This window comes from Brienomyrus brachyistius, chromosome 5, assembly GCF_023856365.1.
Source record: "Brienomyrus brachyistius isolate T26 chromosome 5, BBRACH_0.4, whole genome shotgun sequence".
Lineage (NCBI taxonomy): Eukaryota > Metazoa > Chordata > Actinopteri > Osteoglossiformes > Mormyridae > Brienomyrus > Brienomyrus brachyistius.
The window spans coordinates 17352502-17380263 of NC_064537.1; the positions used below are offsets into that span (position 1 = coordinate 17352502).

Consider the following 27762-nt stretch of genomic DNA (forward strand, 5'->3'; position numbering starts at 1 on the left):
AGGGTTCAGGGCTATCGCCTTTGCTCTCTCACCTGCAGCCATTAAGACACAATATGAGTGTAGGGGAAATAATGACAATAGTCCTTTGTGTCATTCTGATATCTTTGTGCTCAGCATTATTGTAGCGCTGTAAGTCTCAGCCAGGAGTCGTGATTTTTCTTTTTTTTTTTTTTTGCCTGGGTGAGATTTTCTGTCATAAAATTTGTTTCAGCAAGATACGGCATGTACGAAAGATGTGAATCCACAATTAATGAATTATACACTGTTATTAGTTAAAAGTTGTTAAAATAATTGGGGTCTCCACCAAAGTGATTTCGAGTAATATCGGCAGACGTCAGTCTCAGAAAGCATTTTGGTAATTACGCCCTGAGAGACGGGCTGGTGCGCTGACTCACACCCTGCACAGACTCCAAAGTGAGGGCCTCTGTTGATTCATGACAGCGCCCAGCCCCTCTAGCTGTCTCTGACTCCCTAAAAGATGGAGGGTGAGGTGAGTGCGAGGAAAAGTGTTCATTACGAAGATCCCAGAGGGGCCTGCAGCTGACACCTTGGCGCGTCGACTCATGTTCTCATATTTTCTGTGTAATTGCTGTTACTTACTTGTTCTTATTGTTCATTTACTCTCAGTTGCTTCCACTTTGAAGCACTTCACGATTACATAGCATAGATTAGATGCAATTTACAGGGAAATACAGAACAGTACAGTTTTCTATCATATTAGTTAGAACAGGAAAAAAAAACCTCAGAACCACTAAAGAGTAACAATTCACTCTTACAAAGTTACATATACACACACAGGTTTGTACTGTAATTATATCTTTGTGGGGACTCTCCATTCATTTCTATGGGGAAAGCTCTAATTACAACATGACGACTTTACCCCCTACCCAGTCCTAACCTGAACCATAAGTGACCAAAAGAAATTGAAGACTTTTAGTATTTTTACTTTTCTGCTTGTATTCACAGATCATTGTGGGAACCTGAAAAATGGTCCTCACAAAGTAATATAAACCTAATCCACACACATATATACACACACACACACAAACATCACACACTGTATTTACTGTATACATACTTCATTCATGAGATATGAAATATTCGATGCTTGAGGAACATTTGTAGAAATAGACTAAAGTCTGAAATATAGTTTTTTCACATCAGCTGTCCCTGTGATCCGTATTGTCCTAGCTAAATGTTGTTTAATTATCGCTGGTCACATTGTCACATTGCCAATTTAAGCATATCCTGCTCCGTCTGCAGCATCACTAATGAGCACCTGTGTCCATTGTATGACGAGTACAGTGTCTCATCCTGGAACTTCTATATTTGCAGAGTTCAAAGGGGAGCAGGATGTTGGCAGCTTCCTCTTCGTGTTTTCCCTGTCCACGTTCAATGCCGTGACTGAGACAGACAGTGATTATGGGGAGCTTGCAATGCCAATGGGGATGGCACATGTGCTATAGACAGACCTGATCGCACGCATGCAGGTGTCAGCTCGTGAATCATCTGTTGCTATGCTGTGAGTCCATCTCCGTGTTTTTAAAGAGGGAGCTTGTTTTTGCGATTGTTGATATCTGAGAGAGCCTGACTGCGGTGTTCAGCAGTACCACAATCAAACTGCTTCAGAGGTTATCAAAAACAGGAAACATGGGCTTCATTTTTAAAAGACACTGGTGGCTTCATGTTGGAAGCAACCAATGAGAGCCAAGAAAATGCTGAAATTACATCCCTGAGGAGAGGCAAGCACAGCAATACGGTAAGACTAAGATTAAAATGGGAAAAGATGTGAGGTGGGATTCACAGCACTGCTACTGACAAACTGCTTTAGGTGGGATGAGGGGATGAAGGGGTGGAAAGAACATCAGCTGGAGGAAGAGGAGAGCTGCTCAGATTGGGATGCAGAGCAGAAGTATTCACTGAAATCTGGAGGTTTCACGCCTACATATCACAATAGGAACACAAAGCATGGATTCTACTTTTCTCCCCATTTGAGATAATACACGCCTTTTATATATGCCAAATGTCTTTGATAATGCATTAGCTAAAAATCAGAGTCACAGTGTATTAACAGAATGTACTCACCGCTTGGCGGGGCATGGTGGTGCAGTGGTTAGCACTGTTGCCTCACACCTCTGGGACCCAAGTTCGAGTCTCCGCCTGGGTCACATGTGTGTGGAGTTTGCATGTTCTCCCCATGTCGTCGTGGGGTTTCCCCAAACAGTCCAAAGACATGCTGAGGCTAATTGGACTTGCTAAATTGCCCGTAGGAGTGAATGGTGTGTGAGTGTGCCCTGCGATGGGCTGGCCCCCCATCCTGGGTTGTTCCCTGCCTCGTGCCCATTGCTTCTGGGATAGGCTCCGGACCCCCCGTGACCCAGTAGGATAAGCAGTTTGGAAAATGGATGGATGGATGGAACTCACTGCTCATTTGGAGATAACACAAGTTGTACAAACGGACTGGCAGCAACATCGGGGACCATTTTTTATTAGCGATATGGGTCAATGTTAAGTCACAGCTAAGGATGAGATGCAACTCATTACATTTTGCAAATATTCACAGAGCAGATAAAAAAGTTACATAGGGAGCTCTGCTATTACCGCCTTCAGGATGAGGCGGCTCAGCATTTCGTGACAAGCAAACAAAATGAAATGGCAGAAACTGGTGGTGAAATCTGATGTCAAGCCGGGCCATTTGGCGTCATAAAAAAGCAAAGCGGTTCCAAAGGAAATGAGAAAAGGTCATGTAGTGGACTTGCATGTGAAATTTCATACTTACTCTAATATAACTGGTCAGCATTGACTATCAGGGTGATTTTTTTTTCCGTTACATATGATTATATAAATGTTATTCATTGATGGAGCACCACTGATATATTCATGCTGTATCTGCGGCTGTAGGCTACATGATAACAAAATAACATTTAAATGCTATATAATATCCCATCGATGATGTTCCCTTTCTTGTACCCTGCGCCTTCTGGGATATGCTCCCGGACCCAATACTGAGTAGGTGGATATGAAAAATGGGCAGAAGACAATCTAGATGTGCTAACATGTCAGACTGTTAAGGTTGGCTGATTGCCTTTCCCTAATGAAGATTTTTGGAGTTCCTCAAGGGGGCAAGCTGGTTTTCCTTATTGCCAAGATCCTATGGCAGTACCACAAAGCAGACAGGGTGAGCTTATACATGCCTTCTAGATCCTAATTTAGATGATAAGGTTCCGCAAATGAACTGCGGTGGGAGATCTGTCTGGGTCACCCTGTGTAGTAAGCTAGAATGCTCAGGGTTTGATCAATGAGTCTAATTTAACAGTGGTGCTTTTACAGCTCCTGGGAATTTCCTTCCTGGCATCAAATACTTTTGCCTGTGATTACCCTGATCAGTGGCCAACAAAAACAGCTGTCTGACAAAGTGAAGATGTAATATTCCGCTAATAACATCCAGGCTTTGGGGAGAAGGACCTTTATCTCTGACAGAATGAACCCCAAAGTTCTTTAACTGTCCTCCTAAACTGCTTGAAATGAACCTGAAATCCACCTCTTACACTGGGTTGCCAGTTCTCCCCAAACACTCTCAAGAAGGCAGCAGCAGCGGGGGGGGGGGGGGGGGGGGGGGGGGTCGGGGGATTGCCCATGGGCATGAAATTATTTTCTTCTTAGCGCAAGCAAACAATAACAGTAACTAGGAAATTATATTTAAAAAAAAGAAAAAGGATTCACTAGGAAAGCAAGTTGGGACACCACTTGCACGTTTCACCCTCCATCGTGGAAAAACGAAGGGGTCCAGAGGATAAACACTGCAATTTCACTTAATTGTTAATGAGGGGAAAACAGTGGGAAACCAGTAACTTCAAAGGCAGAAGGAGAGACACAAAGTGGAGCTTTAAATGAGGTACTGGGGTGGCAACATCTGATGCTAACGGCGAAATAAATTCCTCTTGATTTCAGTGACATGGAAGACATTCAAACAAAAGTTTAAAAGCGGAATAGCTCTTTTTAAAAAAACTTAATAATGCACAAAGAATGAAATATCCCTTCATAACACTTGTACTGTTTGTTTTACAACGATTGTGTCCCTTTTTTGTAAACTGTGTTGCAAACTGGCCCTCCAGGACCAGGATTTGGGAATCCCGATTTAAAGTATACAGCACGATAGGGTGACCAGGTAATCCATGTCAGCAATGACACTCCGAGCTGCTTCATGTTTTACAAACTGCTCTGAAAGTGAAAGGCTCCTATGCTGGGCTGAATAGTTCAGTTCTTGTGCTTTGACTGGTTTGTTTCCTTGATTGAGAGACTCATCCAGCTGTTTCACATTAACATTAGTGGCACATGCATGATTATAGGAGACTGACCAATCAGCACACAGCAAGAACTCAGTGCTTAAGTGAAATCCAGGTCCTTTTGATTGAAATGTTAGTTTACAAATCCTGTCCTAGCTCCAAGTGTCCCCCATGACATGTCACCCTATAGGAGGATGTACGGAGGTTATATACAAATACTATGTCATTTCACACAAGGGATTTGAGCATCTGTGGGTTCTGGTATCCATGGGAGATTGGATGCAGAACCCCCTGGAGATTTATGGAGAACTGACTATATTTTGATTGTCTAAACATCAGCCCTGGGTAATAATTACTCCAAGAAAAATTACTTATTTCAAATTAAAACATATTAAGGCATGGAAAACTGTTAACTGGCATTACATATACTCTGGATAACACAGAGCAAAACCTAACCACAAAAGTAATCTCGGGGAAGTGGTCAAGTACAACATACAATGAGGCAGAAAACACAGTTGAACATAACAGGTGGTAAAAGAGTAACCAAATTTTCAAGACAATAAATCAGCAAGATCCATAATCAACTGGTGGATCAGACATCCTCTGAACACAATGTTCAACCTGGTAATTGTATATGAAAATCTAAGTACACAGCTGGGAAATAAGTGCTAATTATTATTCCAGTATTTACACCAGGACACACTTGCTTCTTCGTACAGCAGAAAGCAGGTATAAGAACCCACATTAAGTTTCTACACAATCGTAGAGATTTCTGAGACGAGAACACAGGCAGCAAACCAGCAGCAAAGATGGTGGCACAGGGAAGGTGCAGGCACCAATTGGCACAATAGAGAAAATGGTCGCCGAAGGTTGGACACACTCAGTCGGTGTTACCCTCAATAACTGGTGACCTCAGGTCCCAAACACAACCAAAAGTCCATCCTCCAGACTTCAGTATCCGTTTCACACGTAGCACCCATAGATGGTGGTTCTCCACACCCTGTTTAGATCTCATTCCTATCAGCACACAGGGTGACAGGCCTGTCCATGCTGATGGGACACGTGGCCAAACCCTTCTGACAGCGCTCACAATCATGTACTGTGAATCCCTCATTCAGTTTATATGGAACGCTGCACGGAGAAGGTTAAGACTTGACGTTTCGTCTTTAGTTCTCCCTTTAGGGATAGTCTTTGGTGTGGTTTGCATTGAGGTATTCCTGCTTCCTGTTTGCACCAATTCACTGGCAAACAGATGACTGGTATACATATGGTATGAACTGTATGGATATGTATGCTTATTGGTGCCATAAGGGAGGAGAGACAGTGAGTCATACTAAACATCACGGCACATTTCCTCAGATCATACAGCCCTGCATCCCATCACTTCTGCTGCTCTTCTCACTGGCCCTACTTCCCCCCCCATGACCATGTGGCTGAATGCGGGTCTCAGTGTTTCTTGCAGGTGTAGACTTCCTCCTCCCTCACGCAGGTCTGGCATTCCACGTGGCAGCACCAGCGCACCTGGCAGTGGCACGACAGTGTGGTGAGCCGCAGGGCCGTGTTGTAGCCACGCCCACAGCACAAGCTTTGGCAGCTGGTGTCCTTGGCACAGGGACGTCCCGCAGTCCCAGGAGAGTAACGGGACGGACGGCAGAAGCTGGGCGAATCCTCTAGGTAGACCAGGTCGGTGGGGCGAGGACCGTTGCTGTGGCGACGGGCCCCCGCCAGCTGCGTCTCCCCCGTGGCATCATTGGTGGCACTGTACACGCGCACGGCGGAGTCGTAGCGGAACTTGAGCAGCCGGCCGGTGTCGTGGAACGAGGAGAGCTGCTTCCAGCAGGTGCGCACGGCACACGAGCCCGACACGCCATGGCACTTGCACGTGGTCTTCAAGCCGCTCTTGACCGCCTGCAGGAGGACAGGACACATCAGCATGACCCTGCTCCCATTCTCCATTTAAAAATGAGCCACTAATAGTATATAGTGAGCTCAACTTCTCGTAGTTGACGGATGTAGAGGAAGTAAATATCATACAATGGACGATTGAATAAGCAATTGGAGTAACTGGAATAAAGTTCGTCAATCTCTAAAAACTGGAAGTGTATGTTCACAGTGTGTAAGCTGCTGCATATAAGTGCCCGGCCCCGGGTGCGAGCCAGAGGAGCTCATGTCATTGTAAATTGTAAACTATCATGTGTCCTCCCACTACTTGCTTCCTCACAGTAAAGTGCGCAGCTGTGAAGCACAGAGACGGACCACAGGACCGGAAGCTGCCTAAGCTGAATACAAGATTCCAGAAATTCTGAAACAGGCATCCTATCTTAACAGCAGAAATGTGCCATGGGGAGGGAGGGAGAGAGAGAGAGAGAGAGAGAGAGAGGGAGAGAGAGGGAGAGAGAGCGAGAGAGAGAGATCGCACGGGGCACAGTGAGAGCAGCCAGGGCAGGCCATTGCCAGGTGAGGGTTCACCGTCCTGGAAGAAATAGCGATAGAGCGGTCAGCTGAAAAGAGGGCCTCTGAGGATGGGGGCCCAGGGCAGGTCATGTGGCAGAGGTGTGACTCTAATGGCATGGGGGCGGAGGGGGCAGGAACAGCCTGGGGCTGTTAGGGTGTGTATGTGTGTGTGCGTGTGTGCAAAGAGGTCAGTCGAATTCCACCCATGCAGGTATGAGCCCCTTGAGGCCTCTCGCTCTTAAAACATTCGGAGGGGTAATGACAAACCACTCAGGCAGCCGCCTGCTACCTGCTGCCAGCCAGCCAGCAAGCTTACCAGCCCCACGCGGCAGCGGCGGCGTCATCTGATCCCAGTGGGGGGGCTTCGGGTTAGCAGATAAGGCTGTGTTTGTTTTCAGTTTTCTGATTTGTTTCGGGTTTGTTTTCTGGATGCAGGGAAAGATACCATGGCCTGGCCATTGTTCCTGCTTCTTCAGGAAAGGAATTGCCAGAGGGTGCTTGGGAGTCGTGACCTAAAAGCTGGGAAAGATGGCTCCGACGGTCGGAAACAGATCGCCTGGGGGGGGAGGGTGGCTGACTTTAAATTAGATAATTATTATATATGGACTGGATTTATTAACTATGTAAGTGCCCCTCATACTCTATGTGGAAAAAATGCATGCTCATATATTATAAGGACAAATGTTTAATTTCTGGCAGTTCTGAAAGGAGCCCTTTAATTTTCCGAGGCTCGTGCAGCAAGCTTTATCATGCCTGGGAACACCTGGCTCTCGCGAGTGTCTCCTGACCTTGCAGCCATAGGCACCGCACCGACGTTTTATCTTGGAGGGTGTGGGAGATCTCTGAGGCACCATTAACACGTTCTTAGCTGCGGACTAGGCTGCTAGCACCTGCTAGGATAACAGCACACAAACGGTGCTGACAGACAGGATCGGCTCCAAATAAGCACATGAATAAGACAGGCTCTCATTTATCACATGCTCAGCATCCCATAAGCCTCATAATCCTCATTTTCCTATATTCGGATGTTATTCGATGACAGAAACACTACATATTTTTGGCACCCAGAGTTCTGTTGTCTCGTACATTTTTTTAACTAATGTACTTGCTTTAAATTGCCTAGTGTTTAATTTACTGTTAAAAGCACAAGAATAAGTATGTAAAAGATACTGTGCCATTATCTTTCTTGATTCAATGCGAATACATAAGACCCCTGCAAAGAGGTATCCTGGAATCCCTAAGGGTTTAAATGTGCCATAAAAAGCATCATTATCCATTAATAATTACATATTAAACTCTAAGTGCATCTACCTGCTACCAAGTAAGACCCCCTTTTTTCTGCAGAACAGCCTGAATTCTTCAAGGCATGGATTCAACATGGTGTTGGAATCTTTCCTTATTGGTCCATGGAATTTTTGCACTTGCACCCATTCTGCAGGCTTTAACAAATCTGGCCATTTCCCACTGACCGTTCTCCTTAATATTAACTGCCATTGACAGGATCTCTGCTGTTTATCGTACAACCTAGACTCTAGAATCTGTACTGGATAAAAACTACAGGATGATACCACATCAGTCATAACATATTCATAATCATGTAGCCCCTCTGAATTGCCCATTCTAAAGCTTCCTCGAACTGAACCTCTTGACTCTGTCTGCGTATTTTATATACTGAATTGCATCTACAGGATTATCTTTTTGTGGGAGCATGCTATTGATGTCAAGAAGCAGGTATAGCTAATATAGTGATCGCTGAGTGTATGTTTATTATTATTATTATTATTCTCATCAGATGCCTTTATTGTCATATAGTGTGAACCATTCAGGGGGTTTTCCTTCCTTTTAACATTAATAACGATCACCTTGTCATCTTTAAAAAGCAGGCTGCACTCACACGAATGCCCACGTTAACGTTGTGGGAGTCGATCTGAGCCCTCAGGTCCTTGCTGACCCGCTTGCTGCCCAGGAAGTTCTTGAGGAGCTTGGTGCTGTACTTGAGGTTGTCCCCACATATGCCCCATTTCCAAGCCTCGCGGTGCTGCAGCTCCGGTGAGTCGTCACACGTGCAGCGCTCCATGCGGCCCGAGCTGCACGCCTTGGCCAGCGCATGGGACAGCGCTGCCGACGAGATGGCCAGCAGGAATGCCGTCTCCTTAAAGCCTGAGATGAAGATGCAGTTCAGCTATATTTTCACAAAGTGGACCCTGCACACTGCAATGCAGTATGTCATGTTACTTACTTACATACATGCCCAGACACTTTAGTTTAATGTAGAATATTTACAGCTGCTGAAAAAAAACTGGATCACACCCCTTAATTTTAGGCAATGGCAGGCCTAAAACTTCCTGTCCCTTAGAAATAATGAAATATATTTCTCCCAGGATTCAAATCGTTTTCCCTGCTTACACAGCAAACACAGAAACATTTTTACTGTACAGTATTAAAACTACATTCTGGAATTCAGTCTGACTTTACTTCTCTGAAAACTACGTTTTAACAAATGGTTTTATAAATTACAGTGAACATAATCACAAAATACAGTGCATGAGAAGCCAGACTTCGGGTTTTGTCTATAATAATTGTAGGTACTTGATATCTCGAAATTAATCTTCCTCGGATTCATAACGACGATTCTCATTACTGCTGGCGCATCTCGGAGTCATTACAAGGGTGTATTTTGATCCAATTAATTATTATTTTGACTAGGAAGAGACTTTTTCCAGATGAAAGCGGGGAATCTTACCGCCCCTTTCCTCTGGGATCTGGGCGCTTTTCCGAGCTAAAAATACCTTGATAACGCCGCACCTTAAAGGCGCGCAATAAATTCGCCTTTCGATTCCTTCATTACTTTACAGCTGCTCTGTATGTAATTCGTAATTTTAGTCCCTAACAGTAGGCCTATATTTCCAATTCCGCTATATTCTAACAGCGCAATATCGCTTTTTGCCAATGTTTAGTCTAATTGTTGTTACATTTGCATGCAGTTTTGTCTCTCCAAAATATTACAAACAGATTGTCCCAATTCAAGGTGTTTCACTTAGATTGCAAAAACTGCCCAGCATTTTTATTATAAGTACCGCAAAGACACCATGAGTTTGTCTGACCCCGTATGCAACTACGCAGTTTAAATATTCTGGCACATTGAGCCACATTGTTATTGGATTAACGGGAAGAAGTCACACCTCGCTTTATCAGGCTGCCACGGCCGTCCAGGCTACAGTTCCACCTCTCGTTTCTGAACTGGTACCGACACTCCAGCAGGCTGAGGCGTACGGACTCCCGCAAAGTTTCGGCCAAGCCCGGGTCCCGCCGACAAAGACGCTTCTGGCGACGGTTCAGTGCCAGCTGTTCACACTGCTTAAAGTGCGCTTTATCCGACTGGGCATCGCTGGGTATGGGAGCCGGCAGAAACTCCCTGCCTATCAACCTGCCGAGAAGAGAGCAAAAGAATAAGTGTTTAGAGCAACAACTCTAAATGGGCCTGCCAAGATAAAAACTGAACCGCACGGCATTTAGGCTGATATATAGATAACATTAATATAGAAATTATTCTTGCCCAACTCGCAACTCTGACCAGAATAAGCGGTTAGAATATGGCTGCCTGTATATCTTACCAAGTACAACGAATTCCAGTGGACAACGGCGTAGGATAGTTTCATTTGGAGGCTACTTTAATATTAATAATTAATTTAATTGGCATTTAATAATTGAAATATAAATACTGTTCATCAGAGGTTTGAAATTAAATATCGGGGGTCCAGGTCCCCCCTCCCACCCCGGTTCCTACGCACCTGCCAGTGAATTATTGTTATTGCCATATTACACATGATGTGCCTGAGTCAGACATTGTATTTAACTCTATATATAAAGTATGAGCAGATCTTTAACGGTTTGGCAACACGGTAACGGTTTCCTTAACTAAATTGTTTTGTTGTCTAACTAAGGAAAACGAATATTGTTAAAATCCACTACTAAAAATATCGCATCTCTAAAGGAATTAATTAACCTTGTGATTTACGTTATAAAAAGGTTACAGGTGAAGGAAAATATTTAGTTGTATTATTCAATAATATCAACAATTTTATGATTATACAATTCTTATTCAAACTAAAATTATTACAGATCGTGTTGATTTTGAAGTATCTATCAAGCATTTATTGCAGTGTTTAGTATGTGTTTAATGTTTAGGAATTTAAGAGAAGCTGATCTTGCGAAACTAAAAATATCATGCACAAACATGCCGTTTTCAAACAATGATTAAAAAAATCATTAGTCAATACCCACAGGATTTGTTACGTTTTGTTACATGACGAAGGTATAACACTTTAAAAACAGTGATTGCAACGTGATTCACAGGACGAACTATGAGAACATAATGTAAGAGTCATAGGTAGAACAGTGCTGTTTGTTCATATGGCAATTGTAACACATTTTTAATATCAATATAAATTATTATGCATAGAGAAAAATTATTTTCCGTTTGTCTGCATTATTACCACCGCTTTGTCTTAGCTTATAAGGAAAACGTTTATATAAAATGTAAAAACCATAAGTCAATAATAATAACACAAACTGTAAAACAAAAACAATACAAATCATTTCTGAAATATTCAACATAAGACTCAACATCCCGTGCTTCCCTAAATAACTGGCAATGTTATCGAATCAGAAGGCAGAATTCGTTTAATAAGATGAATTTCTCTTTTTATACATTTCCCAGCAAATTAGAAAATCACCATTTACACGATTCGCTGCCTAGTTTTACCCGAAGACACGCAATTTTGACAATATGATTAAAATATACAAAGCGCTAGATTTAACAGATTTCATAGACCGACGGCTTCATTTTTTAGTTTAATGTTATCTGGAATTGCGTTCTTATCTTTTGAAACACTGACATGTTTAATTCCGCGTGTGGTATCTTAACCAATATCTGATGAGCATCATCTTTGAAGAGTTAGCATGTCAAAAAGTATTATAGCCCTCATTGGTGACGCACACGCATAAAAGACCAGGACACTGAAATGCAAAATATGATACTATTCTCAGGACAGGGACCATTAGAATAGATACATTACGAAGAAAAACAGCAACAAAATGAAAAGTCAGGCTGACCCGAAATAAGCTGATGTTTGTGATAGAATGATGCAGAGGATAGTGAGTCGTAGAAAGCAGGCGGTCCTTGGGAGCCTGGGGCACATGATGCCGGACTAATGCCGCTCTTCATCTCGCTGTTTCTACACCGTGAAGTCTTCGTTGCATGACCAGCGCAACTCTTAAAGGGTTCTGCACCCATTTCACCCAGGAGCAGGTGCGTTCTCGAGAGAGGCGTGGTGTCTGGGGATCACGCCGCTCTCCTGTTGGCTCGTTTCATACGATGCCCCACCCACACCTTTCTTAACGAACCGCTTCACGTCTTACGGCACTTAAGTGTAATTTGGCACGCAGGTTTTTAAGATATTCAAGTGCACAGTTTTCGTTCAATAAACACCACATATAGGTAATTTCTTCACACCCGGAGACACAACTTTGCAGTGAAAATATCACTGTAAGACTAATTAAAAACTTAGTCACCTATACAAATACGATTAAAATAACAGTAAAATTGACTCAGAATATCAACATTCCACTTATTTCAGAGTACTTGTAGAAAAATAAAAAAAACCCACAATTTCCTATATTTAATCAGTATTCGTCTGTCTCTCATGAACGTGGCCAATAGTTTTGTGTATAGTGGCTGGTAGATGTCAAGGCTTATGTGAAAACACTGCTTAGCATGTCTGTAGGCAGATTTTGCATCTGAATGAGAAATTCTAGAAGAAATTTGTGTGTGTAAGGGTCATGTACATTATATTATATTATAGGGGCCAACCAAATGTCCCCACAACGTGATAAAAACCTATTATTTTGACCTTGTGAGGACAGTTTTTTGGTCCCCACAAGGGAAAACTGAATTTTATAAAAATTTGTGAATGCAAAAAAAATGTGAAAATAAAAAAGTAAAAAAGTATTTTGGTTAAGGTTAGGGCTGGGTAGGGGTTAAGCTTGTCATAGCAGAAATTAGGGTTATTGCCCCTAGAAATGAATGGAGAGTCCCACTAAGCTATAGATACCTAATCTCTCTCTCTCTCTTTCTCTCTCTCTCTCTAAACTCATGTTACCAGATATAGATACTGTGATCATTTCCTAGAAAACAACTTAATGTGGAAGGCAGGGAAATGAACATCCATTCACCCATTTTGCAGGTATAGGGTGACAGGTAGTATACAATTCAATTTCTTTTATAATTAATTCATATTATGTGCCTTGTATAGGCAGTGCTGGTCAGGACCTAACAACAGAAAACTCCACTTGGAGTCTCAACCAATAGTTTATATATTAGCACAAATCATGTAAAGCATTTTATTGCACATGCAGATAAATGTTTCATATTATCTTATTTTGCTTCTATTATAAAAGTATACTGATCACTCCAAGGATAATTTTTCTTGTGCCACCGACACTTGAGTTCACACACAGTCAAGAAATGAGAGTTATCTTCTGTTTATATGGCATGACTGTACTGTTATTGGATTCGTCTGTTTTCTAAAATCCCTCAACCAAGTGTCGGAATTCCATGTAAAAGATAACTGTGAAAAAAGAGGATACAGCCCCACCTAGTGGAAAAAAAAATAGCTAAGGCCGTGTCCTCCCCCACCAAGATCATAGTACTGTAAATTGAAGTGATTAATTGTTAACACACCAAAGCACACAATAATGAAATATGTCTTCTGTATTTAACCCATGTGTGATATAGCAGAGGACAGCTAATTCAGCACCTGGAGGTGGAACCTTACTGGACAGGGATTTGAACCAGCAACCGTTCAATCACTAGCACACTTCCATAAGCAGTAAGCTAAGCAGCACATGGAGGTGGAAACTAACTGGGCAAGGATTTGAACCAGCACCCTTTCAATCACAAGCAGGCTTCCCTAAGCAGTAAGCTGAGCAGCACTTGGAGGTGGAAACTTACTGGGCAGGGATTTGAACCAGCAACCTTTCAATCAAAAGCACACTTCCCTAATCAGCAAGCCACCACTTCTGTCTTTTAGCGCCCCCCCCAAATCAGTTTTAAAATGCAGGATAGATGTAGCAGGGGGTGCCCTCTTAAGTAGATGTAATACTATACATCACTGTATTTTAATATGGTTGTTGTGTACTTACTGTAAAATGGAGCTGTAAAACCTAGACTCAATGAAATATTTGATTATTAAAGTATAGTGAGTAGGTACAGCAAACTAAATGCACAGTAATCCAAATGGTTTTCATTCATTCATTTCCCATGCATGCTTGTCCTATGCAGAGTCGCGGGGGTCCGGAACCTATAGCGAAACAAATGGATGCAAGGCAGGGAATAACCCAACCATCCCAGGGCCCATTTAGCTAAATAACAGAAGGCCTGGAAGGTCAGCAGGTATTTTTGAGACATCACTGCCGCAAGGTGTTATATTGGATTCCTCTGGATGTTCCAGTGATCAGCTACTACCAGCGTCCAGTTGAGCCAATAAAGGATTGTGGCCTGATGAAACGGACTGGGATAGGCTTCATCTTACCTCTTTTATATCAGCAGTTACTTAAATATGGGTGTTACGTGAGTGAAAAAAAGTATCAGTATAAAAAATTCAAATGCTTGACAATAGCAGGCATCTACCTTAGCCATGTTTTTTCAGGGATATGGATGAGGGAAAATTGGGGGGGGGGGTTCTAGGTCTGGCCAGTATTATGGTAATACTTTACTCTACAGTAAAATATAAAGGGAGAGGTAGAGGTGTCTGCAATAAAATTCACATGCACTTTAAACTGATCCAAAACAAGACTTCCAGTTACCCTAATTCATGATATATTATCCATATTTGATTTCGTTATATCTCAAGAAATACCATATTTGGGACGATTGGATCAGCTTGACTGACATGCATACATGGGGGTAATCATTTTGCCTATTATTTAAGTTTAAATTACTACTAGTATAACCTGACATAAGAGTTTACAAATGAAGGAATATGCGCAGATAATGTATAAAATGCAGGGTGTCGATGTCCTGCGAGTCATTTGACATAACCTCTGCAGTGACTTGTTTAACCATAGCAGACTTGCTTGACGTGAAAGTCACATGTTGACTGCAATCACATATGTACAGTATGTATGGGTGGAAATTCGCCATACACATACAATCGGTGCTTTATATTGCTGTCCCTTCTGGCAGGACATATGTCAAACATGCCTGCAGATGCAAGTAGTGCTGGGTTTGTGAGGTTATAAGGTGATGATTGACACCTTCTAATTGTGCCATGTACTGTAATCACGAGGCTGACTATACAGGGAACAATGAGAACTTTCCAATAGGCTTCAGAATTTGCAAAACAAAACTGGTCAGAAAATGCTTATTGAATCAAAGTACGTCATACAGCAGGAGGTGCGGGGAATGAAAGAAGTCACTCAGAAAGTATTACTGTCGTGTCATGCTGCCCCATTAGTGTAAAAAATATGTCCTTTTTTGAACATCATTGCCAAGACAAATTAAGAAGCCACAAGTAATCCTGGACTGTGAAACTAGCAAAGGTCTCCGCAGCCAATTCATGAGCATCTCTTGCCCTCTAGTGGCTTTCTAGAATATTGCCAACACGTTTGTGTACAAGATTAACTGTATTAATACAAGTCATCTAGACTGCAAAATGCCGGCAGAAGAATGTTCGAAATGACACCAGCGTCAGATATTCACTGAGGAATGTGGCATAGATATTGCAAGTCACAGTTACAAGACTGACTACCTTGATTTTTTTTGCAGCCATAGAATTCAGGATGAGAAACACACACTGCTCTTCAGCCCAACCAGAAGAAAGAGGTTGAATCAAGGTTCCTACGTAAACCTACATTCAGTATCACACGTACAGGAGGGTCACCTGCAAAAACAGCATATGAATAGCATCCTATATGACCTACACAAAGATGCCTAACGTACTGAGCTATACACCCTCCTCTATAAATCAAGGCAGCAGTGTGATAGTGGGTACTGTTGTAGTCTTACACCTCTAGGTCTGTCAGTTGAAATGCAGGTGGGATTTAAACTGGTAGCCTTCCGCAGACCGCAAACCATGGAGTGCCATTCCTGACCGGGTGTCCTTCGCATCCCGACAGAGGCACTGTTTTCTCCCAACAATATGGTACCACAAACAACTGTGGCAATTCCGACAAAGGAATGGTTACATTGAATACCCCACCTTCGCTCGTTATACCAAGAGGGTCCTATCTACAGGAGATCCGCCCGAAAAACAATCTGCAGGATAACAGAATATTAAAATCCGAACACTACAATAAAAAGCATTACATATGGAGTCCGTACTGATGCGACACCTAGTCTGCAGACACTCGAAATCCGCCGGAAGCTGGAATTATTACAGAACAGGGCGTGCACTCAGCTCTGCTTCCTAGTACAAGGAATCTTTTCACGTCCCATATTTCGTTGGCAGGAACGGTTCAATCTCCGTCCCCACCCGTGTTATCCTTTAAAGGATGCCCATAGGTTAACGGGATCGGAAGGCGGGGCTTACCTCTTACTGTGCGCGCTGGGATTGGAGGGCGGCGCGGTGGGTTAGGGTCTATGACTCGGCTGTCTTCTGGGTTTGCGAAATGCGCCATTTTGTTGTTACCGGAGAAGTGGACCGCAACAGAAAGAGTAAGAAGTCCAGTCTTCACGGTAATTATATATGATTTTAATAGACGTTTTTACATCGCGCTTGCAGGTAATTACCTGTGCGATTGTGGCGATGTGTAGGGATCACTGCCAGTTATGGCAGGTGTTAAAACTGTTATTCGCGGGTTCCCCGCACCGGTTGGCCTTACATAGGCGGACTGCTAACGTCCGTCGAATGGGTGTTAACTACCGGTGGAGTTGCCGGTTTAGCTAAAGACACAAAGTTTCTGTTACAAAAGTTACATTTGTGGGCTGGAATCCTGTATACATATTTTTCTCGTACTATTTTGATATCTCTCTGAATCCGGTGGCAATTTCGTCCCGTGCGTGTCAAATGAAACAACGCGGGCGGGGGGTAACCGGGCAGCTAATGACTTCCTGAGCTTCTGTGGGGAGTCATGGACTTGCCGCCCGATGTCCGGCTTCGCTGTTCATTTATGTTACTTTTCCGCATGTTAGTGAGTACAATTAAGTACAATTTAATAACTTTATGTAGGCCTCGTTGCTCTGTAACAATTTTAGCCACATGATTTGTATAGGTTTTTTAGAAACACTACATTCGCCTCTTCCTCCTCATCTTCTGTGATGAATAACGACAATAGAAACTCCAAGCCGGGAAGTAACTTCTTGTTAGACACTCTTGTATTTGCACTGTGTTGCACTGCAGGTTATTGGAGGTAGTGTACGTGTTGAGGTGTCTTTTCTTTTTCTATGACTAAGGATGTTGATCCATGTTAAACTATGAGTAGACGTTTTGATTTAATCTCCCCCTATCCTCTCCAGGACCTTTCGGGTAGCACAGGGCACAAAACAGGGGTACAACTGGGCAGAATGTCAGTTCATAGAAAGGTGCACACATGCTCACACTTACGCACAGAATGAAATATTGTGGGCAATTTATAGATCACGTTCTGATCTTGAGTTTTCCTCAGCGATGTCTTAGGTAATGCTCAACATTGATAATGAGGGTGGGTAGTTTGCTGATGTTAGTCATTAACTGCTCACAAGCCCTACAGGTGGTGTAATAGCTAAAGAACTGCAGCTGTGATCAAAATGAGCATGGAAAATTGATATTGTACTTTAGTCGAAAGTACTTGAATTCTTTACTTATCAATTGATTCTGTTTCCTCTGGACATTGGTTGCACATGGTGCTTTACTGTAAGGGGTCTGATGATGCTACTTTGAGTTTTTTTTTTTTTGGAGTTGGTGGTTCTGAGGTGTCCAGAGCAGAGTGTTTTGCTGACAATGTCACAAGGAGTACTTTCTAGATTTCCACAAGGTTAACTAACTTCCTGCTGTCACTAGCCCCTCTTTGGTGAAGAAACGGTATATTGGTTTGATTTAACCCAGTATATTGGGTTAAAGGTCCTTTTTGTATATGGAAAAGTTTTGCAAGTTGTGGAGTAGATCCAAATGACTATTTGTTCACAAAGTCTTTCTGATAGACAGACAGACAAAGTATTTTAATTCCCAGGTGAAATCAAGGATGTCTCTGTGGTCCAGTCTAGAGTTTAATAAAACTGTTAGTTTTATATCAGTCTAATAACATACAAGTCTGTGCAATTAGCTTTTGCATTGCAGTTTTAAATGAAATTGAACAACAGAATGCTTTGTTTGGAGATGTCCTCTTAATAGTTTTATCTGTTCCAGGTGTTTTATTTTAACTCTTTGCAGACTGGTCTTTAAAAGCCCTATTTTTTCAAAACTATATGTAGAAGTGTTGCTGATGAAATGTCAGGCAGAGCCATGAGTCCCTTCGAGGTCAAATGTCACTTTTTATATCAAGCTTGAATGTTACTGGCCAGCTAAATGCACATCTGTCTTTATCATTTTCCCATTAAGGCTACTTGTACTTCTCTACAAGTAGTCATCTCAGTAAAGAGGTGGACTAGCAAGGTGATTTTACGAGAAATATTATCTGTTCATCAATGACAGTAAAGTCAAAGAACCTTAGTCTAATGTGGTTTTAGCTAGTAGAATCGGGTGGGGTACTGCAATTTTTTCTCTCATAAAAATGTAGTTCCCTGCTTGGCATTGGGTATTACTTTCCGCTTAGAACCAGAGTAGGCAAATGTATGAGGTAGATGAGATAATGGTTCACCCATCACATGCCTCTTTCGTCTTTATATCTGAAGACAAGGCATAGGAAATTTGGGAGCGTGATTTGGGGAGAACTGCCGCTTGTTATTGGATTGAATTATTGTTCTATTTTTTGAATGGCTGAATGATGAGGACCTGGGTGTTTAATGCATACCCCAATACAGTAAACTGTCATTTTCTGTGTGTGTATTTTGCTGTACACCAGGGTCTGTTACAAAAAAAAAACATTGTCACAAGAGACTCTCATGACACGTTATGTGTCTGGTATATGCTTGTGTGTTCCACTGACACAGCATTTCTGCAGAGTTTGTGTGTGTAGCTTCAGGAAGCCTCCCTAGAGGATGACTACCTTTAGGAATCATCAGCAGTTGGCATGACCAGGAAGATGGCTGTCCGGCTTCTGAAACTTATTTCCTGTTTTCCCTCTGGATTGGTTAGTCCGAAGTAGGAAGCCAATAGCCTCATTTTTGAATATAATAGTGTGACTTTACTATTTGTGATGAGGTTGCACTGTAGGCTTCATAACCCTGTTGTAGACTGCCTGATTTAAACAGAAAACCAGAACTGAACTGTTTCAGTATGACTTCATTTTCATTTCCCACCATCCGCTGCCAGCATAGAGATGTCGGCCATTTTCTTTTGGGAGGGCCCTCTATCTTGATGAAGTTGTCATAACCCTTTGGCAGCCACTGTGGATTTGGAAAGTGGTGCTTTCCAGACCTTGTTTAAAATTTTATAAAGGACTGTTAGTTTCCGGGTTTTGCTGTCTCTTGCGTTAATGCTGACCTCTCTCCCGATTAACTTACAGGTGTAGCATTTCTGCTTAGGTAAACGATACTCCTGGTCAGTGAGGAGAGAAGTTTGCAGGCGGTCTGACTTAGCTGCACTCGCTGAGTGTTGGGGGTGAAGACACTTAAGCTTTTGTTTAACGTTTCTAAATATGCTTTATGAAACTCCACATTTCTTCACTTAGGTAAATTAGAACAAAACCTTATCTTTGAGCCTGTCACTCTCTGTCCCAAGCATCTATGTTAGTTGCTGGGATGTCTTCCTCCTCTCAGTCAACCTGAATAACAGTGGGGTCAGGTTTCCTCAGCGTGCAGTTTTGATGATGAACCCACAGCATGGACAGAGCAGGCAGGTTGAGCGGTGAGCCCAGCAGGGAAGGTCGACCGTGCATTATCTGTGCAGAAGCAGTGCTGCGCTTGTGTTTTTCGGATGACAGAGCCGTTTAGTCAGGGACTGTTGAGCTGACAGCTGGAATGTGATTCTCAACACTGTCTCTCTTACTGTGGTTCAGCCGTTGCACTAGCAGGCCCAGAGATGAAATCAAAATGTGGCTGGGAAGTAGGGCTGGGCGATATTATTCAGATTTTATATGGCGCATGTGCAATAATCACCAGGGCTTCAGATCAAAGGCAAAGCGTTTGGCCGGACACCAGCGTTTCGATACTACATGGGCATTTATTTACGCCCAATATTTGGTAAGCAGATTAGTAGTACAGCTAAAATATTAATGAGATGTGTTTTGTAACACCCAAAACGTAATCTTTATTAAATTTGGTTAGTGAGGCACACCACATCATGCTGTTTTGGTATGCTATGTTTGGTATACCTTAGTGCGATTTGCACTGAAGTGTTAGTGAAGAACAGCTCAGCAACCATGATATCTTTTAAAAAAGAGGAGATCTTGTGGATAAACAAGGTAAAAAGACGTCGGTGGTGTGGTGGTACTTTTTGCAGTTTAAAGTCTGACATGTTTATTTGCTAACTTTTTGGACATCATAATATGCCTCATTAATATTTTAGCTGTACTACAAAGCTGCTTACCAAATACTGGGCATAAATAAGTGCCCGTGTAGTATCAAAAAGCTGGCGTCCGGCCAAATGCTTCGTTTTTGATCTGAAGCCTTGGTGATTATTGCACATGCGTCATATAAAATCGGTATATCATCACCCAGCCCTACTGGGCAGGAAAGTCACAAGGTTGCTTGTGTACCATTTAGGTAGATCTAGGTTGCTTTTGCGTACCATTTAGGTAGAGGGGTTGTTTTCAGACCGTTTTGGTGATCAATGTCCTCTGAGGCAAAGAAATGTGCAATGAGGGAAGTGTTGGCAGGGTTTTAGATAATGGCCATACCAATTTGTTTGGAAGCCTGCTTTTCAGTCCCATACGGATGTTTACTTATGCCCACAATTTGTTAAGCAGATTAGTAGTATGTCTAAAATTCAAATGAAAGGCATGTTGTGATAGCCGAAAGTTAGTAATGTGTGTCCAGTGTGTCCTTACATTTAATAAACGTGGTAGACTTTAAACTGCAAGAAGTACCTTCACACCACTTATGACTTTTTAACTTGTTTATCCACAGTATCTGTTTCAGAAGATGATGTGGCTGCTGAGCTGTCTTTCACCGCCACTTCAGTGCTTATCACTTACATCGTATTCCGTAGTATGTGGCGTGCTCTGCTAACCTAATTTAATATAACATAATAATATGCTGAATTTATACACATTACTAACTTTTGGGTATACTGCCAACCCAGTTTTGTGGAGGCTCTGCTCAGTGATACAAACCAATGTTCATTGGCCAGAGGAAAAGTAACAGGAAGTCTGACTGAAAATGTCCGGCAATACAGGCACTTGTGTGATTTCCTTGCTACAGGATTGTAGACTCCCAGATGGCTACAAACTAAAATAAAATACATTTGTACTGCAACGCCACATACCCATTAGGGATGGGCAGTATGGATTTAAAGTTTTATCATGGTATTTACCGCAATAATATAATAATAATAAACTGTCTTTTTAGCAATCAATCTAACACTGAATACAGTCTGGAGGGCTTCAAAGGTTTTTTTTTTAATGATACGATGTGTTCTTTATGTATAGTTTTTCTTTTGGTATTTTATTGAACAATATGATTACGTGAATGGACCAGTTGTACTCTATAATAAAATGTATATAAATAAAATACCATTGGTGCACTTCGTGTGCATATCTGGGTCAATAACAAGCATCGTGCATCCACATATTTCTAAAACAAGCTGCTTCAGTACCGTTTAATAATGTGCCACCGACTTTAAACATGGTGTTTCTGGGTCTAAGGCAATTCAGTGTCATTGCGCTTTTAAGTAGCAGTGCACCCGGCTATGCCTCGTTAAAAGAACACCGCTCTTATAAGTGGAAAGTGGGTGAAAAATCATTTACTGTTTTGACAATGTGCATGCTGTGACAATGAGCAATGCACTGGTACATAACTAGCAAAACCACTGCATCAAGCTTTGTGCAGGAGGAAAATAGTTTATCGCAGGTTGACTAATTATTATCATGGGGAATTTTTTTCCCGGTATATCGCAAACAATACAATATTGCCCATCCCTAATACCCATGTATTTTTTTTTTTTTGTCATCAGTGTTATTGTTTTTAGATTTAGCTTTAGGTACACTTTCGTTAGTTTCTATTTTAAAGATATAAATCTAGTTATATATATATTTTACTAATTTTATTTCTAGGGATAGAAGGAAAGTTATAGGATCTTGCTGGTCACTACAAAATGTCAGTGTGGTGCCGTTTACCATTTCTATGGTTCAAGTTCATTGCATGAGAGGCCCAAAGACACACAAATCATTACTTTAGCTAAATAGTATTTGAGAACGATAGTGGGAAGTATTTGATGTTTGCTTTTATTTATTCATTTTGAAATCTATAGTTTGTGTCTGGTTGTAGCTATTTTATTTCAGTTTATGTAAATGATTTCATTAAAGATTATAACCATGCCTTGCATACTGTAAGTACATAGTACGCTGTCAGTTTTAGTAATCTTATACCATACTTTATAAATGTAACTTTTAAAAGCAGCTTTGTCTGGCGCATTGGTGATGGAAATATGAACATTCAGGATCACTGACAGTCTGGCCCTGAGATGCGCAGGCTGCAGCTTATACATTTTCATGTGAAGTATCAATCAGCCCTGAGCCACACCTACAGCACAGAGAGCAGATGAGAGGGCAGAAGCAGTGTAACTGACTAAAATGTTGGGGGCATTCATTCTTATGTAAACACAATTCGCCAATATTGAGGTCAGAAAAAAATTATCGAGTTTATGCTCGTATATCGTGCGATAAATTGATAACCAAATTATCGTGAAAGGCCCAATATTTTAATCGCACTAATAACATGCACTAACATGAAATTGTGGGCATAGTTAAACGTCCATTTAATACTGAAAAATCGGTGTCTGGATAGATTAGTATGCCCATTATTTAAAGCTCTGTGTTGGCATGGTGTACAGAAGACCATGAAAGACCATCGTACTGACTATTATAAAGCATTTTGAAGTATCTATAGTGCATTATAGATGAGCGCTCCAGACAGCATACATAATGTATAACAAACATGGCTTTAATGTCATGCCTTTTTATTAATGGTTGACTTGTTTGTAATGCTTTATGAATGCATCACAACATATTATGAATATCTATAATCCATTATGATGACTGCTTTAAGTAAAGTGTTATCGAAAAATTCTTTCAAAATGTATTTATAAATACTGCTCCATTTTAAGAAGTGTGGATTCCCGCCAGGTCACTTAGAGTGCCGATATGATTATCACCTGTCAGTGATTTTGCAGAAGAGCAAAGGTAGTTGGTTAAAAAGTACTTTTAGAATGTAGACAAACAGGCAAACTGCAAATTCATTAACCCCTCAGTGCCTTCACATGTCATACAAGCTGTGGGGGTTTCTGGTCATTGTCCCTGATTTTAATTTTCTGAGGATCCTTCCCTTGAGAGCAAGTCTTTTATTTTTTTTTTAATAGCTAAACCAAAAAACAAAACTGAAAATGAACACCCTATGCTTAAAACTCTGATGTTAGGAAGGACCTATCAGCAATTTCTGTAAAGCTGTTAGTTGATACATGTATTGTATGGTTGTATTGTATGTGTCTTAAAATACATCATCTGCTCTAATCAAAATTTAACGTAATGCATAATGCTGTTTCAGATTACTGGGGTTCTGTTTCATGGTTAAATTTGCACTGTTATATGTTAAAAGCATTGTTCAAAATGTTAGTGTCAGTAAAATTGTGCAGTTATGCTCATTAGGCAGGCTTATTGGTTAAAAACGTAGTGCTGTCATACTTGTTACGTATGACTCCCTGTTTTTTTGAATGAGTTTTTTTTTTTTTTGTTTTTGTTTTGTTTTGTTCCTCAGGAAAACCAAGATGGGGAATGTGTTTGCAAACCTGTTCAAGGGCCTTTTTGGGAAGAAGGAGATGAGAATCCTCATGGTGGGACTGGATGCAGCTGGGAAAACGACCATCCTCTACAAGCTCAAGCTGGGAGAGATCGTCACCACCATTCCCACCATTGGTGAGTGTCACTTTTCCGGCTACACTGGTTCTCATCTCCCCCCCCCTAACTTTATTCACTTCTTCCATCTGTCCTTTAACCCCAGATTGTGTTGTACCTGCATATCAACGTGGGTAAATAACAAAAACTAGAAATGGAACAGAAGTGAATAGAATAGTTGCTTTTATTCATCCCTGTGAGGGACTTGTGGTGTTCTCACATACCCTACCTTTCTCTGCATGAAAAACACAGGCACCATGTATGCTCAGGTGACAGCAAGCATTGGGGTCAGAGTGCAGTGCCAGCCAGCCCCACTGGAGCAGTTGGTGTTAAGGGCCATGCCCAAGAGACCTACAGTGATATGATTACTCTAATGGCTGTGAACCCATGATCTTCCTGATCCAGGCATGGATCTGCAACCTACTGAGCTGTACAGTGCCACTACACAGGCTTTGGGCTGTGCAGGGGGGACCCTTTCGTGAATGATGGAAATATGGAGCTATTAATCATGTTTTTGCCGCCTCACAGGTTTTAATGTTGAAACGGTAGAATACAAGAATATCAGCTTCACTGTGTGGGATGTTGGCGGTCAAGACAAAATTCGTCCTCTGTGGCGCCACTATTTCCAGAACACACAAGGTGAGCGAAAGCCCGTTGCCTTCAACGTCCCCTCCCTGGCCTGCCAGCTACCCGCTTAGTTCCTCTGCCCCATAGGCCTGATCTTCGTGGTGGATAGCAACGACAGGGAACGTGTGAACGAGGCACGGGAGGAGCTGACCCGCATGCTGGCGGAGGACGAGCTACGGGACGCCGTGCTTCTCGTCTTTGCAAACAAGCAGGTGGGTTTCCTGCCACTGTGGTGTTCGAGGGAGTCGAGTAGTAGTTACCCTTTTGTACTTCAGAGGGAAAACTCAAAGTAATTTAACAGTGTCAGACTATGGGAATTTTGCCTTATCTGCCATATGGCCCTTACCGTAATTAAAATTCAGTTATCTAACATTTTGCCAAACGTATATCTTGGCTATTATGACTGCCCAAGCAGTGCACTCTCCGTTTTCCTGGCCTGGCGTTCATTTCCTAACCATAACCCTGCCCCTTCCAGGACCTGCCTAATGCGATGAATGCCGCAGAGATCACAGACAAACTGGGCCTGCATGCCCTGCGGCAGCGCAATTGGTACATTCAGGCCACATGTGCCACCAGTGGCGATGGCCTCTATGAGGGTCTGGACTGGCTCTCCAACCAGCTCAAGAACCAGAAATGATCCGTTCCACTTCCAGAGTGTCAGGGACATGCCCCTTCCAGCCCCTGGCCCTGTTTTCTTCTTCTGTCACCCCCCCACCACCACCTCGTTTCCTTGTTTTGGGCCTATTGCTGGCCAATACACATGTCTGTGGGTGTGGGTGCTTGCGTGTGTGTGTGTCTGTGTGTCTGTGTGTTTCTCTGTCTGCTGCGAGTGGGAGCAGCCCCAGCGTGCCTTTTACACACTTCCCGCGGGAGCGATGGTTCAGCTGTCATTACCTCGGTGTGAGGGCGGAACCAGGATGGAAGATGGCGTCTCTGAAAGAGAACCTGATCTGCACCACCGTTTTCAGTGTTTAGATGTGCATGTTAAAATGGTTGAAACTGTAAGCCAGTTTAATTTAATATATATAAAAAAATCTAATTTGTGACCTGTATCAGGTTGAAAGAGATTCAAAGACATTTTCCATCCTTGATCCTCCTTCCAATCCTTGAAAATCCTGTTTTTTTTTTTTTTTTTCGCCCCGTGTTTTGTTGCATAAAAAATCCCAGAAATCTTGCAGCTGTCTGTCTTATGAACACTACGTTTTTAATTTGGAGACCAGAAAGCACAAGCTGTTCAGCATAGAGGTTTCCTCTCTTATTAAATACAAACTTGTCGATTGCAAAAGCTACATTGGGGAAAAAACAATGTGAACCCTCCCCGAATAGTGTCAGGGTTGGCAAAAGTGGTGGACCTTGTGCAGTTATGTGTAAAGGCTATATGCAGTGTGTAATATGGGGTACCACTCCTGAGTGCTACGAAGCATTAGTGGTTAGTTACTGAAGGGCAGGCTTGACAATCGCATACCCACATTCGACTGGGTTACCTGATTGTACCGTCTCTTTCCAGACCAGGCTGGAGGTGGTGTCTATGGGGAATGCAACTGACAGCAGCTCCTTCACCTGATTCTGTCTTAGGTTGTAGTGAAGTTATTTGAATTTATACAGTTCGAACTACAAAGGAAGTTCTTGCTATGGGTTTGAACTTCACTAAACTTAGTACACAGTTAATATAAGTCCATTGAGTAAGAAACTTGCATCCAAAGCTACTTAGCAGTTACCTGCCTGCTTCTCAAGGTTTTAAGGGGAGTGTAAGCCTTGTTTGAAAGCTTTTGACTTGTAGGATCTGTATACTCTGGTGGAATGTCTTGAATTCATATAGTACCTAATTGTTCTTTTTTAGTAATTATACAAATGAGAGCTGAATTAGTGTTTTGGGACACGGAGGCCTTTTCAGAGAGCTGCTCCTACTCTGTGTGTATTATTATTATTATTTTCCTGAATTTTTTTTTGTACAGAGTGCCTGCCTCTGGTTGGCATGTCTGGAGAGCCAGGTGTACATTGGTATATTTGGAGGTGGGGGTAACTGGGATTGGTTGGTTTTTGGATAGTTTTCAGCGGTGCTGGGTCTGAACTGCAGAAACATGCAGCATGTTAAAGGGACAGTTGAGGCTGGAGGTCTGGGGCTTAAGTGATCAATATATTTTTTAATGATTTCATTATTGTGATAGGGTGTTTATTTGACTTTATTACAGTTTTGCTATGTACCTGCCGTACGACCAATCACAATTTAGGATTGACGTTTCTCTCCAATCCCACATTGGTTCCCATAAGAAATTCTCCATTAAAGGCATAATTGTCACACAGCTACGGGACACGTCCTCATGATATGTGACCAGCTGGACAGTCTGTTACTCATGCAGGAATCCAAGCTGGACTAGGAAAAATTTGCTGCCCGTTGCTTGATCTCAATGGAGCTTGTATAGGTGGCTGTGTTCTGTGCCCCTGCATTATCCAGACAGCCATTTCACATTTGTCTGGGTTTTGGCAAAGGCAGAAACTCAAGAACTGCAGGTTGACAAATGGTTATCTGTGTTAACTTCTGTGTTCCTAAACAGCTGAGTTGACAGGAACTATTATGTTATCCTGAAACTTACTATATTTTTGACTTGGCCACAGTGCATGTTCTGCATACTCTATCTGTGTGTGGCTGAGATATCTTCAGTTAATACCTTCTTGAGGTAGGGTGGTCTTTGTCTACAGCTGAGCAACTGCAGAAACTTAAGTAAAATGCACCCAGCTTTCTAAACATGCAGGTGTAAGTCAAAGATCCTCATCTTGACATTTTATTTTGTCTACCATAAAAGCCATACAGCACATAAATCTGGATTACAAGTATTAGTGAGAGAATCACAAATACCTTATTGCATACATCTTAGGTAGGTCCATTACGGTTCAGATGTGAAGCTTTAAGTTTGAGAAATTTATAAATGTTTGTGTGAGTGTGTGTGTGTGATTTTTATTTTTTTTTATTCCTTTTCCCCAAATGAGTTAATTTTCCTTTTGTTTTAACTTTTTTTTTAATCCATCTTGTAACATCTGAAAAAAAATGCACTATAATAAAGATCTCTATTTCAGTTTCTTTGTAGGCTTTTGAGATTAATTCCTTCAAGCATTATTTGCTTTTGTGTTGTAAATGTTGTGACGTAAATCCCAAAAAATGAAGTTAAGCAGGACCCCATTTGCTGTATGCCACTAAACAAATGCAGAATAA

At 42.0% G+C, this 27762-nt stretch overlaps 2 protein-coding genes across 3 annotated transcripts; one reads left to right on the forward strand and one right to left on the reverse strand.

Moving 5' to 3' along the window:
* Positions 1-3602: 3602 nt before the first annotated feature.
* On the reverse strand, positions 3603-12014 carry wnt9b (wingless-type MMTV integration site family, member 9B). The gene is made up of 4 exons (XM_049015844.1): positions 11856-12014; positions 9923-10167; positions 8635-8900; positions 3603-6194 (listed from the first exon to the last, which is right to left on the reverse strand). Exons 1-4 carry the CDS (start codon positions 11939-11941, stop codon positions 5733-5735), a joined length of 1059 nt encoding a protein of 352 aa, XP_048871801.1. The 5' UTR covers positions 11942-12014; the 3' UTR covers positions 3603-5732.
* Positions 12015-16324: 4310 nt separating this feature from the next.
* LOC125742209 (ADP-ribosylation factor 1-like) lies at positions 16325-27625 on the forward strand. 2 transcript variants are annotated; one of them, XM_049014006.1, is made up of 5 exons: positions 16325-16476; positions 23788-23945; positions 24453-24563; positions 24639-24763; positions 25027-27625. In XM_049014006.1, the coding sequence occupies exons 2-5, from the start codon at positions 23798-23800 to the stop codon at positions 25186-25188; spliced, it is 546 nt and encodes a 181-aa protein (XP_048869963.1). In that variant the 5' UTR covers positions 16325-16476; positions 23788-23797; the 3' UTR covers positions 25189-27625. The 2 variants fall into 2 exon arrangements, with proteins under 2 accessions (XP_048869963.1, XP_048869964.1); XM_049014007.1 differs by having other exon boundaries at positions 16385-16455.
* The last annotated feature ends 137 nt before the right edge of the window (positions 27626-27762 follow it).